At 36.5% G+C, this 15904-nt stretch overlaps 1 protein-coding gene across 7 annotated transcripts in view; it reads left to right on the top strand.

Moving 5' to 3' along the window:
- The first annotated feature begins 4072 nt into the window (after positions 1-4072).
- The window catches only part of LOC125654794 (galactose-3-O-sulfotransferase 3-like), a 29152-nt gene continuing 17320 nt past the window's right edge, over positions 4073-15904 (top strand). For 2 of the 7 annotated variants that reach the window (XM_048884865.2, XM_048884861.2), the window contains exons 1-5: positions 4084-4464; positions 7114-7260; positions 9405-9528; positions 11852-12010; positions 15211-15451. In XM_048884865.2, coding sequence (XP_048740822.2) covers positions 4172-4464; positions 7114-7260; positions 9405-9528; positions 11852-12010; positions 15211-15393 — 906 coding nt within the window. In that variant the 5' untranslated portion in view covers positions 4084-4171 and the 3' untranslated portion in view covers positions 15394-15451. Of the gene's footprint in view, positions 4465-6905; positions 7032-7113; positions 7261-9404; positions 9529-10581; positions 10859-11851; positions 12011-15210; positions 15456-15904 lie in introns of those variants that run through there. The other 5 variants (XM_056144687.1, XM_056144690.1, XM_056144688.1 and 2 more) reach the window with 5 other exon arrangements.

Below are 15904 nucleotides of genomic sequence, written 5' to 3'. Positions count from 1 at the left end.
CCGCGTTAGAATAGGCCCTCAGTACCACTTGCTTGTCGTAATAGGCGACTAAATGGGGGCGCTTCTTCGGATAAGATCACAAAAACCGAAGCCCCGTGTCACAGCAGGTTTGGCACAATAAAGATCCTTCCCTGCTTAAAGGCCATAAGCGCTGAACATATGCCTAAAGTTTGCAGCCCTTCACTGACAATGATGACGTGTCCATATGAGTGAAATATTCTCGAGCGGGACGTTAAACAATATACAATCAATCAATAAGAGCCTTTTCAGTATATTTCGATAAAAGAAATCCAACTCCTTCCCTATGAATATCATCTCTTCTCCCTGAGTAGATCTTCAGATGTGAATTTTACTTTCTCTTGCCCAATCTAGTAAGTTTCACTCACTCCCATTATGTCAATGTTTTGTTGGTTTAACATTCTGGCAGCTATGACTAGATTTCCTCCTTAATACAGTGTTATCGCATTCCAATTCACTTCATTTTCTGTTTTGGATTCAATGGTGTTTTGCACATTTGCGTCATTTCCTTCCTCCTCTGAGTGGGGGACATGGTGTTTCCATTACGGAACTTATTTATTCTGCTATAAGTTTATTCTGTAATTATTTGGTTTTTCACAGAATAGGGGTATTGACCCGACACCAAGGCAAGCTACTGACACAAGTTGCTAGTACAGGGGTTTCAACAGTCTCGTTTAAAGTCAGCATTTCGCAAATTCTATGGTCGTTATACCGATCTAGTTTGCCAATACAAACTATCATTAGGTCAAATGCTAACTGACGTGTTTCATACCATTTTTGGCACAATAATTTTGACTTCGGATAACTCCGTTTACCTGATCAAGATATAGGGCTCATGACGAGTGTGATCGGTCGACAGGGCATGCTTACTCCTGCTAGGCACCTGATCCCACCTCTGGTATGTCCAGGGGTCCGTGTTTGCCCAACTATCTATTTTGTATTGCTTAGAGGGGGTTATGAGATTGATCACTGTTCGTTATCTTCACCCATCTCCTTGACCTGAAGAAGATGGTTTCACTGTCAACATTTTATTCCATTCTAGACGGTTGCTTTGCTACACTGCTCACAAGTTCCCTCTACCCAGGTTTGAAATAAGAGTTTTCCTTCATATAGTGAGTGTATTTATTCCCCATTCTGACCAGTCTATACTGCAATTTCTTTGGAGGAAGAGACCGAGCATAATTCTTGTCACCGCGCCGCGTTGGTCACGGTTTCTGCGTCCATCCTGCGCCATGTCCACAGAGGAACAACCACATAAACGTAACAAGGAGGTGTGACTGGATACTTCACTCCCACCTAGAAGAATAGAGTAAGGCAAGAAATCTAAATCAAGTGTTACATAACTTTATTTTGTACTTTAATCAATGTTATTGTAAAAGAAAATCAGCAGAATTATAGTTTATTTGATAAAAAAGATTTATGAATTTTAAAACTTGTTTATGCAGTTAATGTACATATGTACTTGAGTATATATATATCACTAAAAATTACCAACGACACCACAACAGGGGCTAAGCTCGTTTTGGGCCCGAACGCTGTGATATCATATAGAAAGGGGTCTAACTCTGTCACAGATAAAAAAAAAAAAAAAACAACTAACCACTCGCTTCAAATGCCTAAAAATTCTTAAACTAGGTACGCTCTGCGTAATTTGTCGTTTTACTTGCATAGATTAATGTTTCAACTACTTGCATGCCAAATCTCAAGCCACAGGTTCTTAAAATAACAAAGATATACCTCATCGTTCTCTCGATTTCACTTAATTGTTTATTTTCACTAGGACATTTATCGGTCTAGGTCACGGAGTCGTTTCTCGCCTATGAGAGCAGCGAAATTCAGACTAGTGTGGAAGATTTCGGACCTGTTAATTAAAATTTCACATCAATTATACCTAGTTTAAGAAGTTTTAGGCATTTGAAGCGAGTGGTTAGTTTTTATTATCTGTGTCAGAGGTAGACCCCTTTCTATGTTTATGGTATCACAGAGTTCAGGTCTAAAACGGGCTTAGCCACTGTGAACGACACAAACATCAGTGACTTGCCAAATTTTCGGGACGACCTGTCCCTTCCTCGGGGCTGTATAATATACACATAGAAAAATAGGACGCTACATGTACAACTAAACACTTACTACAACTAAACTACAAATTTAAGAAACAAAACGTCTACATATTAAAATTATCGAGTGTAATATAATACATATTGCACTCGATGATTTTACTTGATTACTTGAAGACATCAAACCAGGATTTTAATCCCCTGGAAGGCATTTTCATTTGTCAGTTCCAGGGGCAAGTCACGGCAACAAATGTCACAGGAAGGGAGAAATTAAAATGGACCAGATTGGGATTCGGACCTGGGCTCCCTGAATCTCTAGTCAGGTGCTCTGCCAACTGAGCTATCTGGCTAATCTCAGCGAGATTTATCGAGGCTGGATGGACTTTGTTCACAGGTGGGCATGTGTAAAAGGCAGAATGAGACCGGAATAGGAGTAGCGACATGAATGAAAATCGCAATATATCCGCTAATACTTGATATATTTTCATTCGGTAAAGTTTCCGCACATCTGTGAAACCAGGGCTATTGGAATATATAACAATATTTGAAATAAATTAACGAGATATATTTAAAAACCTTGCCGGAATGGACCGAGCTAGAAAAAAAATACTAATCTAAACTGAAGGGATAGACTCGTTTAACTGGCAATATCTCCTACAATACTTTGAGTATCTTCATTCGATAAAGTTTCCACATATCTACAGATCCATACCGTTTAGAAAATATAAAACGTTTGGAGATTTCTTATCGATAAATAGAATTAAGAAGATCCTGTCGGAATGAATAAAGGTGTGCAAATTTAACAAGAATTGTGAGTAGTCCTTCTCGTGTAAACTATATAAATATCTCTTTTATATTTGAATATTTTTTTCATTCGGGAAAGTTTCCATTTATCTGTGATACTACAGCTATCAGAATACATGTACATGTATATATAGTTTAATTAGATTTTACCTTAATCTATGGATGAAAATTCTACTGGAATGGGAAAGTATGGACCATTTTTTAACGGTAAAATCATAGGTCGGAATGGAGGTAGTGACGTGAATAAAAATCGCAAAATCTCCGTTAATATTTCATATATATATATATATTTTCATTCGATAAGGTTTCCCTACATCTGTGGAACCATGGTTTATGAGAATACATAAAAATCTTTGAGATAAATTGATATTAAGGTATTTTCATGAATCTTGTCGGAATGGACCAAACTCGAAAAAAGTGTATTTAAGGTACGACAGGATATCTCAATAAATGGTAAATATCTCCTGAAGTACTTTAAATGCTTTCATTTAGTAAAGTGTTCACTCATGTATGGACCCAAAGCTTCAAGTATAAACATCTGTGATATTTTATGTGAATCTTTATAAGAATTCGTACCGGAATGAACAGAGGCATGTATATTTTAACAAGAAATATAAGCAGCGTTTGAAGAGTTTGTCCGTTTCTGTGAAAAAGAGTGTGTCTACACCTGTGCCTGCTTCCCTAAAAAATGTGAATGTGCCAGTGAGGGAATCTATGATGAAAATTTCCGTGAAAAAGAGGGTATCTGCTTCTGTGAAAACAGTGTGCCTGCGACTGCGATGTGGATAAAAGTCACCAGTAAAAGTTTTGGTTGCAAAAAATGGGACTCAGGGTATACGAAATCGTAACAAGCGGCGGAAGTTCAAGCAAGATTTCCCGAATCACTTGGTGTGACACTGGTCTGAGAATCGTAAGAGTCGTGACCAGTCCAAATATCCAGCTCCAACGAATCTCACTGAGATTACTATCTGGCCACCGGCGATCGAATCCGGCTGACCGCTACATTATAAGATATAAAAAAAAATGCAACAACAACAAACAAACAAACCAGAAATTCATTCCTTAACAAAACTACAGGCTCTAGTGGTTTTTAAAATTATTAGGCTAACTGACAGTATTTGATAAATGTAAAAATGGAGTGAACGTACATTATCGAGGCTACATGCTTATCTCTAGATTTACACCGTCTCAGAATAAATATGGCGGCAAAGTTCGATGAAGATGTGAGAGAGCAAGAGACTTTGTTTACTAAGATATATGTTTCAGAATGGACTCAGGCGGATATAGACAGAATGTCAATATTTTATGACAATACATCAGTACCGCTGCATGAATTTACCGCTCGTGTTAAAACTGTAGCATGGAAGGGTCGTATAAACAGAACGTCGCCTATGTATTTCAAGGAGTTCGAGTCTACTCTTCGGAAAGGCATCACTTTCTGCCTACCATGTGATTCGCTCCCCCGCCCTGTGAACGTGTTGGAAACAGAACATCACCTGAAACTAATAAACAAACAACGTGAATACTTCACGGAGTTCGCAACAGGGATGAAATCACAGATGCATTTATCAAAGTCAGCAGAATTGTATGTTACATAACGTATTGGAATGTGTGTACACGTGTGTGGGGGTGGGGGGGGGGGGGGGGGGGGGGGGGGCTCAGCATAGGCGGTTGTTTAATAGACTTTATAAGCTATGTTATTAACAGGTCCAGTCCAAAGACTATTTCTACCTACGTAGGTACTTATAGCTACGTAGGTATTTAAACCTACTCCAGGTAGCTATTTAAACCTACTCCAGGTAGCTATTTTTACCTACTTTTTCCTTTACTTGCATTTTGTGACCAAACGCAGAACGGCGCAATATGGTGTGTACCAAATTTCTTGATTCACTTACACTGACGATGAATACCACAAAAATATTGGACAAAAATGATTACTTTCTAACCTTTCAAATTTGCATCAATAACAGCACCCAGTTCCATTTTCTAGGAGCTTATAGGATCAAAGCCACGTGATAAAAAGTGTAGAATGTCTTACAAATCTGTATCAATTTTAAAGTTTACCTTCATACATTTTTACATTAAAGGTTTTTGGGGCGAATATTCATGCATTTCCTCTTTTAGAAAAATATTTTAGAAGAATCAGGGGACTGTAAATCCTATGAGGTCGATGATGTCGTTCCGAAAAAGCGACCATCGGAAGATAGCGTCAGAGTTAACAATGCAATATTGTAATGTTATTTTCTCAATATCAGCAACAAGTAAATGATACATGTTATATATGAATGAAACGAGAAAATTATCACCTTTCTACCTGCAAAATATGATAAATTTTTGAAGCGCGGCCAATTTTGGCCAATATCGTCCCTTGTTATTTTGTGATAAAATAGATAATTGAATAGACATTTTATATAATTTGTTTAGCTTTCAACTTGACAACATAGCTTGAGCATAAAATAAAAATTCTTCCATTTCCGCTAACCATGCAGACCCTAAATTATACCTCTTACTCAAATTTTTTCTAACATCAGAGATTATTGAACGTAAACATTGTTTTGGAGTTGACATTTGTAGACAATATACTGTGCAAGTGGTAGTGATGTACCAATTATCATCGACTTTCAATTGTTGGTCGCAATAGTTAAAACGATGTGAATAATCGATTATCATTTTGAAAATCGAAAATCGTCGACATCAATAATCTTTTATAATATGAATATATTCCTGTCGTGACTTATCGAAAAACAAATGGTTGACGAAGCTGAGTCATCCGATAAGAACAACACCAAAAGCCGAGAGATCCTAGTATCCCGTAACCCCTGGAAAACAAAACCAAAAATATGGGAGTATTAACTCTTTTAAGATAATTTAGGGCAGACCTGGGGTCAATTACTTTTAAATGTAACGCATTAGATTACAATTACATTGGAATTTTCACCATTACAATTACCATTACTTTCATTCATATAAGTAATTAATTAAATTACAATTACTTTGCTAAAGTAATGAATTACATACACATTACAATGGGAAAAAAATACAAATATAGTGTTGAAAAATTGGAAAAATTTCATAATCGGTCATAATCGGAAGAACTCTATCGATCAATGATTGTTATAATCAGTATTTACATGTAGTTGATAAATATTTATTATTTTTGGGGTTATTTCTATTTAGTTTTAAGGATATGACTGCAGCATGCACACTTGCTGGTGTCACTGAATTCCCACTTTTCAATGTGGAGTCCACTCTGACTCTCCCCTGCACATGTCTCGATATAATTGCAGGGTTTGACATTTACTTTTTTGAGCACTAGACCAGTCGGGCTACTTCAAATGATATTTAATAGACCTGACCTTACATCCACTAGCCCTGACCAACTTTCCAGAAAAAAAAACCCTGGGGATTTCTTCATATATAAATACCTAATTTAAATGAAGTTTGAAATAAAAAGTATTTAATAGTCTCTAAAAAAAAAAAAAAAGTCTCGTAATTCAATTTGATGATTTTATTTTCAATTAAACGCATTTTCTGTTTCTTTAAATTCTATCCGGCGCAGAAATTCATTAAGTCCATTTGCTAAAATAAAATGACCTCAACCGTTTTATTTTTTTCTATTTCATAAGCCCTGCTTTGTTTCATCCCAACCTTTTCCTTTTTTTCTGTTCAACGTGAACCAGTCCCTTTAACATTCAAAGTATTTGAATAAATGTCCTAAACCATCAATTCCGACAGTGACTAATATAGTAGAACTGAAAATAAAGATTGTCATCAATCGGTTCAAAATTGCTCGCAAACTCTTAACAGGTATTGGGGGGGGGGGGGGGGGGGGGGGGAGTTAAGAATAAAATATCTTATGGCTTAAAGTAAAGTTTCTTATTCATCTTTTCAACACGACCAGTCGGACTAGTTTATCGACATTTTACCCGACCGGACCTATCATTTAGTAGACTCAGTCGGTCAGACGTGCCTTAGTGTCAAACCCTGAATTGGGATAAACAGTCAGATGAATCTCGGATTAGATATTAATTGGTGTACAGGCGACAATCGGTTATGAAAAATAGAATCGATAATCGAAATCGAAGAGCCAAAAACGATGGACAATCGATTCTCGGCGGCAATCGTTTCATCACTAAGATGTACACAGTACAGGTAGATATGAGTGTATTACCATGGTAATGTCTACTGGCTTCCAATCCTTGTAACTGTTAAGTTTGTATTTAATTTGTTGTAGGGAGTACGACTTTTTCAAAACGAGAACTTATGACTTCCTGGTTTATCTTGGAAAGTTTCAAGAGATCAGAGCAACTTGTCCATGTAAAGAAATTCAGTACACCAACCTGTTTATGGAGTTTTCAAAAATATTTGCACTAAAACCAGAGTAAGTATATACAGGAATGGTGTGTGATAGTTTCTAATGGTGTCCAGTCATCAATTATAATCGAAAATCAGTCGATTGCAGACAAATTCTAAGCACACTCGATTATGAAAATTTTATTCCAATTCATCGGTTTTTAGATTTTGTTTTCTCAACGACTAGTTTTTGAAAAATATTCCTGCTGTGACCTATCTATTAACATTAAAGGTTTGTTTATCGTAATGGTGGCGCACATGAAAACAAAAGTATCCATACTCGGGGAATAAGGCATGTTTGCATGGTCAGATAGACATACTTTGATTCAGGCATATAAACAAAGGATCATCCATCAAAGAAAATCTTGATATGAGCAAAGCCATGTGTGAATTACGTAGATAAAAACCGCTTTCAAAGGCCTCTGTTACTCTAGACTACATGTGCATATCATGTTCTCAATTGGTGACAATAGATCTGATTTGTTTTATTTTTAATAAAATGAATTTCTCTCCTTATTTTTCTTTGCTGAACATTAACTATATTTTGATTATATGCCTGGTCATCATCAGTTAATGACATGTACCTTTGATATATGTTGTTCAGGAATGTCCATGCTTGTTCTAGAATACCCACACTTGTTCAGAAATGTTAACAGCTGTTCTGGTATGCATATACTTGTTTTGGAATGCTGATTTTATTCCAAACTGCTCCTGGTTATTTAAGGAATGACTTTTATTCTGGGGCAAGTTATACGAGTAGAATTTGGTTTGGGTCAGTTTACGCTTTATGATCCGCGAAGAATATATGATTCTACAGTGTGGAATAAACTTCGTGGGAGAGAGATTACAGCAATTTGTTTACGAATTGCCAGGAACCGCCTAAATAGCCATCATTGTCTGTATTGCGCAATCTGACTGGCTGATAGTTCTCGTGAATATTCCAAGCGAAAGGTCATGCGGACATGACCCCCTATGGGGTTATGTCAGATCCTATTGTAGCGATTGTGAGCGTATTTTAGGATTTGGTTTTAATTAGATTGTGAATAAAAGTAACATTTGTCATAATCGAATCTTGAGTGAATTCTGCATATATTCTGAAAATTTCATAATGATTACAGTTAATTATCAAATTTTGGTGAAGTTTTTAAAATATGAAAGTTGTAATGATTATATAGTGAAAATTAGCAGTGCGGAAATACTTTTGACCCTTGAGTGTATGTTTTTGAACTAGATATAATCAATTAACACCTTTAAATCAGAATTTTGATAGGTCTAGCTTTGTAGTTTGAGTTCAGAAAGTATATTGAACAAAGCTTTCAGACACCTGTGGGATAAATACACAAACGTCAGTATGATCTAGATCAGACTGTCTATGGTTGTTCTGAAAAGCACGATTGTTCTGCCATTGTTCATTGATGTCTTCTGTCGATATCAAGATGTTCCACTAGACAATGCTAGAAGGAAAAAAGCTAAAACCTTATTAATTAGATTAAGACATGTGATGTAACTAAATAAAGATGTTTCTCATATTCATAGGCAATATTTATACTGAAGTGGCCCAAGTCAACTTCAAGCAATGTGCAGTGTATATAATATTATACATTTGTATTTTAAAATTGTATAGATAGATCTATGAGATATTTTGAAATGAGAGTAGTCTCTCTTTGCCTAGACTGGTAACAGTTAATTTATTATGCTGTTACATGTAACATGTTGGGTAGAAATTGCAGTTATGAACTTATTAATTATGTTATGCTTCAGGAAATAAACAGTTACTAGTTATTATACTATGGAGTCACTTAATTTTATGGGGACCAATTTTCATGGATTGTGGAGATTTTACTGTTTCATTGGGATGTAATCTCAGATTTATATGGTTTCTGTAAATTGTATAAATTGTGTATTTCATTGTGGTTTGAAATTCTTGGGATAGGTGTACCCTATGAAATCCATGAAAATTGAGCCCCCATGAAATCTAACGATTCCACAGCATTCTTTATTGTTTCATTTGAATTTTGCCGTCTTTTTCAAGCAATAAGTGAAAAGTTAAGTAGGACCCATCTTTTGTGTGAATGTCCTGATTGAAGTACGTCTATGTCGCTATATGAAGTTGTTTCTGTAGTCAAACGGTACATATACATTACTAAGGCATTTTATTTTGGTGCACTACAGGGTTGGTGAAATACGTGAAAGACGCATCAGAATTGGAAGTCAGACTGTTGTGTGTATTCCAGATGTGAGATTTCTACGCTATCCACAAATTGCTGATCACTCGCTGCTAGTCATGCACACAGAGGTAAGATTTCTACGCTATCCATAAATTGCTGATCATTACTAGCCATACATACAGAGGTAAGATTTCTACGCTATCCACAAATTGCTGGTCACTGCTAGTCATGCACACAGAGGTAAGATTTCTACGCTATCCATAAATTGCTGATCATTGCTAGTCATGCACAAAGAGGTAAGATTTCTACGCTATCCAAAATTGCTGATCACTCGCTGCTAGTCATGCATACACAGGTAAGATTTCTACACTATCCATAAATATGCAACTTCCGAGATATCAGCTCCTCTGTGATAGAGGTATGTTCAGTGTTCTATTGAACGCTTGGGTGGGTACAAGATGTATACATATACTATAGACTAGCTATGTTAATACAGATAGAAGTAATGAAAGTGTAAATTTTGTTTATATCAGCCATTCATATACATTAAACTGACTGTATCAAGAATAATATTTGATTGAATTAGGCCATTAGATTAAATATGAAATTATTTTTATTTCCTCTTCTGCATGAGTGATATTTTAAGCAAAGAAAAATGGTGATTATCGATTTTTGTTTGAGCTAATTTATTATCAAATACTAATAAACTTACTAATATTGTGTGTCCCTGTAGTTTGGGTGGTTGCATGATGTCTGATAATTAGCCTTTAGGCAATATATCAAGGTAGCGATAAGCATTTGTACCCACCGCATGTGGACAATAGTATGTTTTGTGTCTCACTGTGTGTAAGAGTTCAACCAGTCTATGCGAAAGACATCGAACCGTCGGATCTGACCGATGTGCAGTGCCTCAGGTTTGATGCATCATTTCTTACACCGGACCGGAATGTCCGATGTCTCAGTGTCCGGTTTTGAGCTTTACTATTTTGATGCGGAGTCATTTAAATGTTTGTTATAGGTAAAAAATATCACACAAATCCAAATACGTAAATGAATGTGATTAAAACAGCATGGACCGTCTAAAGTATTGTACGGAAGGGATCCCTGGTATAGTATTACTAGTACAATAAATAAGATTTCCTTGGTTTTGCATTTTCACGTGTTTCACTTTTTTACATTAGGTTTTTCGGTCTGACAAAATTTGGTTCGGTCTGGTGTGTTCATTGATTACACAGGACCGAATGTCCTGTGTGGTCCAAAAAACTGGTTCCACAAAGGGAAAGAACTATTGAGCAACTCAGAAATTGCGTATTGCTACCTGCTGCTAGTCATGCACACAGAGGTAGGATTTCTACGCTATCCACAAATTGTTGATCACTGGCTGCTAGTCATACATGCAGAGTTAAGATTTCTACATTATCCACAAATTGCTGATCACTGCTAGCCATACATACAGAGGTAAGATTTCTACGCTATCCTCAAATCGCTGATCACTGCTAGTCATGCATGCAGAGGTAAGACAAAAATGAGCCCCCCCCCCCCCCCCCCCCCCCAAAAATTGTACCAGATATAAGTCTGACTGTTTTTCTGCTTTTTGTCTTACGCCCATCATTAGGCAGGATTTGTTATGGTACAGCACTGTCTGTATGACCGCCTATTTGGGTTTTCTGTTTCTATTACTCAGGGGCATAATGTGCATGCTAATTGAAATATAATGTAAAGAAGTCATGGGCATAATGTGCATGCTAATTGAAATATAATGTAAAGAAGTCATTCTACACATACATTTGTTTTTGTCTTGGTGCACCAGCAAAAATCTGTGTGGCACGTGGTATGAAGTGGAAGGGATTGACATAAAATAACGTAAAACAAGTTAAGTAAAAATAGCCTGTTTGGGTTATTGATGAAGGAAAGATTACTGCGCAGTATTTGATGAAGGACAGGAACAAAGAGACATAATTCACGTTATTTTTCTCCGCTTTAAAGCAGAATTCCACTCTCAAGACTTGAAAAATCCATTCTCTACATAACGATTCCGCATCCAGAAATTTCTAGGTTCAATAAATTTTACCGTTTACGAATCTTATTTTCCGGAATATCCAGTTTTGACTTTGAATTTTACATAGCGGATTTCCTCATTGATTGTTTGAGTCATTGGTACTGTAATTCTGAAATTTATTTTGCAAGTCTTAGTGTTGTTTATTTATTTCATTTTTGAGTGAACAAAAGCTATAGAAAATATCACAGGAAGCTTGTATGATCCCTTAAAAGCAAATAAAACCTGCTCTACAGTGTACCATTTTACAGTTTATTGACAGATTCTGCTCTTGTAATGTTATGAAGGTAAACTGATAAAAACCCTTCTCAATGATAGGATAAAATTTTCAAGTGGTGTTAGTTTTTGAAAACTTAAATCTTTGTTTTACATAACTTGTCTGAACTAACTTGCAGGTGAATTTAATAAAACCCTCTGATGACCAGGAGGAAACGTTTGACATTCATAAGTTAACAACACAGACACTGGGACTGCATGGAGGAGAACTACTGGCAGAGAGGAAGTTTTCTATATTCAAGCCTGGTGTGCTGGGAATTATCTGTCTAAGGACAAAGGTTGGACAACAAACAAATCTATAAGCATGGTCAGCTCACCTAAGCTTTTTGAAAAGCAGTTACAGTAAAATATCTGTATCTCGAATATGGTTTATCTCGAATACCCCGCTTGAGTCGAAGTCAGCCGCCGGTCCCGGCCGTTTTCCCTATATAAATGATTAAAAAAGCTTCTGATGTTTCGAACACGGTAATCTCGAATACTCCGCTTATGTCGAAGTATTTTCAAGGTCCCATATCCCAAATTCACCTGGTTTATCTTGGAAGTACAGTCAATTTTCCTCTCTGCTTACCATACCTGGCGTCGTTAAGTCACACATTCACACCCGCGGCTACATCAATTATATTTAATGACCGCTAAACCACGCTCGCTTTTTCCGAGTAGACCCGGGTCGCCATAAATGGTTCAACAGCTTTGGTGACTAGTGAAGCCTTCCAACATTACGGCTAAAGTTCACTGCCAATTATGAACTAACACACCGGATTCCAGGGATGGTGATTTGAATGGCACACGCTATATCATTAACATGTGGGTTAGAGAAACGCACAAAATCGTCGAAGTACGCTTTGAAGGTAATGCTCTTATTAACGAAAATGCATTTAATAATACACGCTTCATCATTAAAACTAGTACAGAGAAAACACGAAAATTTATTTAATAAATATTTAAAAGTTGTTTTTCTTTAAATCCGTCTTTTTTGTTTTTTACGTGATAGGTTCTTTCATTACAACGCAATAACTACATCCCAGTCGAGCCTGGACATCAGTAAAACTTAAAGTAAGCATACAGGCACGATCATCTTAATTTTCAAACACATTGTGAATTCAATTGGATGTTTATATATATTTAAAAAAAAGCGAAATGTTTGTCTTTGAAATTCCACAATATTAATTTATCAACTTGTATTAAGCTATACAAAACCGCAACAGGGTTGTTATTTATAATGCAAATCCCATACTATGCATCAAATATCCTCCTTCAAAAAAATATCCAAGATCGATTTTGGATATCTCGAACCCCCAGATATCTCGGAGTTTATCGAGGTCCCTCTGACTTCGAGATAGAGATATTTTACTGTATAAGTTTGCTACCTTTACTCTCCTTTATTTGTCTGCTAATTTCTATGCCCCCTTCAAAAAAGAAGGGCGTATTGCTTTGCACGTGTTGGTCGGTCTGTATACCACATGTTGTCCACTCAATATCTTGAGAACCAATCACTTGATCGTAATCATAATTATATTTCGTATGTGGGTTAGTTATGAGTAGAAGAGGACCCCTATTGGTTTTCAGGTCAAAAGGTCAAGGGTCAATCTACTCTGGACATAGGAAGACATTGTCCACTCAATATCTTGAGAACCCTTTGCTTGGCAGACATCAAACTTGGTACACTGGTACATCCTAGAGAGTAGATGACCCCTATTGACTTAAAGGTCAGATGGTCAAAGGTCAAGGGTCAAACTGGACATAGGAATATACTGTCTGCTCAATATCTTGAGAACCCTTTGCTTGACAGACATCAAACTTGGTACACTGGTACATCTTCAGAAGAATATGACCCTTAATGATTTTGAGGTCATGGTCAAAGGTAAAGGGTTAAATTGGGCATAGTAATATATTGTCTCCTGTATTTTAAGAATTATTTGCTTGATTGACACCAAACTTGGTACACTGGTACAGCATAAGGAGTAGATGACCCCTATTGATTTTTAGGTCACATGGTCAATCCATTCTTGACATAGGAAGATATTGTCTGCTCACTATTTTGAATTGGTGATACTTCTATCAATTAAATGATGTGTGTGTATAACCCTTTTCAATTTTGCACCATGGGGGGCATATATGTTTTACAAACATCTCTTGTTTTGTTTTTATTTTTTACAATTTTTGGTTCAGGTTAAGGACATGCAACATTTATGACATTTTTTTTCTAAAACATTCTTCTCCTCTATGTAAAGAGTTCTTGTATGATTTCCGAAATAGGTTGAAATTTTATATCAATCTGATTAAAATCCGATCTTTGATCCCCTCCGTTATTGTTATGACGCTATACAAGGTCACACATTGAGGTGCCAGTTTCCACGAGCGACATAATACCGTGTATCAACAGAGCAGATCAAAGAGCAGATTTAATCAGATTGATTTTACATTGCAGTAATATTGCTATGCTTTGTTTGTCAGTCTGGTTAGCTTATTGGTTGAATCACTATTATCTAGCAATGCAAGGGTCCCAGGTTTGTTCCCCGATTGATCCAATGCTTTTTCCTTATTTCTTTGGCACAACAACCTTTTACAATATACAAAAGATTGGGATTGAGGGACGATGCAGCCTGTCTAAACGTTATGGGATCCAGCAAGGGTCTCCCACTGCCTGACTTCCTATAACAATTCTGTATCAACTCAGACAGAGTGCTCAGAAGTAAGGCCTCAATTTCAAGTTATGAACTAAATCCAGGTGTTCTTGCAAGACACTGCACAACAGCAGGGGTAGGATGGGGCCACAATAGGGGATCAAAGATTTGCATACAGATATAATAGGGAAATCTTTAAAAATGTTCTGAAGAATCACTGGGCCAGAAAAGTGTACATTTACATGAAAGCTTCCTGACATAGTGCAGATTAAAGTTTGTAAAAATCATGGTCCCAGAAGGTAGATTAGGGCCACAATAGGATCAAAGTTTTACATGCGAATATATAGGAAAAATCTTTAAATATGGGACAAGGTAATTCAGGTGAATGATGTGGCCCATGGACCTCTTGTTTGAGAAAAATCTGTTTGATATACATGTATATAACATGTATTTGGTGTATATATGTATGTATATACACACACATTGCTGTATTTTAATAACAGTTTTGATAACACTCCTGTTCCTGTGGGGAAACGGGTTAGAATACATATAGGTCCTCCGTACTCCATGCTTGTCGGAAGAGGCGACTATAAATGGGGTAGTCCTTCCGACAAGACCACAAAAACCGAGGCCCTGTGTCACAGTAGGTGTGGCAGGATTAAAATCTCTCCCTGCTCAAAGGCCAAAAGTACCGAACATAGGCCTAAATTTTGCAGCCTTTCACCGGTCTTGGTGATGTCTCCATATGAGTGAAAGATTCTCGAGAGGGACGTTAAACAATATACAATCAATCATTCAATCAATAACACTCCAGCTAAATAGAAAATGGAAGAATTTGTTGTGTATTTTTATAGCTTATATTCACCTTCATGGAAATGACAGAAGACCATTACAACTGCATTGAGAGAGGAAGGAGTTGTGATGAACATCATGCCAAAATCATTTATACAAAACCGTATGATTATTTGAATGAAGAAGAAAGGGAGGAAATGTACAGCCTCCTGTTCTGGTTAGGTTACCTTCAGCAGTGCACTTGACAAGAGTTATGTCTGCTACACAGATCATAGTGAATACCAACTTTCTTCAGCTCTGCAGGTAAATGGATTTTGTAATATATTAAGCTTTGTTATGCACCTTCATTTTTTTCCTATATAAAACTAATACAATTGAGAACCAACATTTTAACTGTTAAATCAATTCTCACACCAATGGTCTATTGAACGGTCAACAGTTTGGGAACTGTTGACCGGGCAATAGTCTGCTTCATTTCTATTGGCTATGCAAATCATGGGATTTTCGGTCTGCTGCTTTGTTTACGTATTTATGTAATGGTGAGGCTCACTGATTGACAGATGATGAAATACAGAATTTATTGGATGTGATGTAGAACAGAAACACAAAATATGTAATTATTTATTAATTAGGATATTGGGTATGTTTTCTTATAAACTAGTGGATACCTTGATAAATTTTAGCAATCACTGAATTGTTAAAAGTTCAGTCAACAAACCATGTTCATCAAGTAAAAACAACCTAAAATAAAGGTGT

The sequence above is a fragment of the Ostrea edulis genome, chromosome 7, assembly GCF_947568905.1.
Source record: "Ostrea edulis chromosome 7, xbOstEdul1.1, whole genome shotgun sequence".
Classification (NCBI taxonomy): Eukaryota; Metazoa; Mollusca; class Bivalvia; order Ostreida; family Ostreidae; genus Ostrea; species Ostrea edulis.
This window is presented reverse-complemented; position numbering and strand designations above follow the sequence as displayed.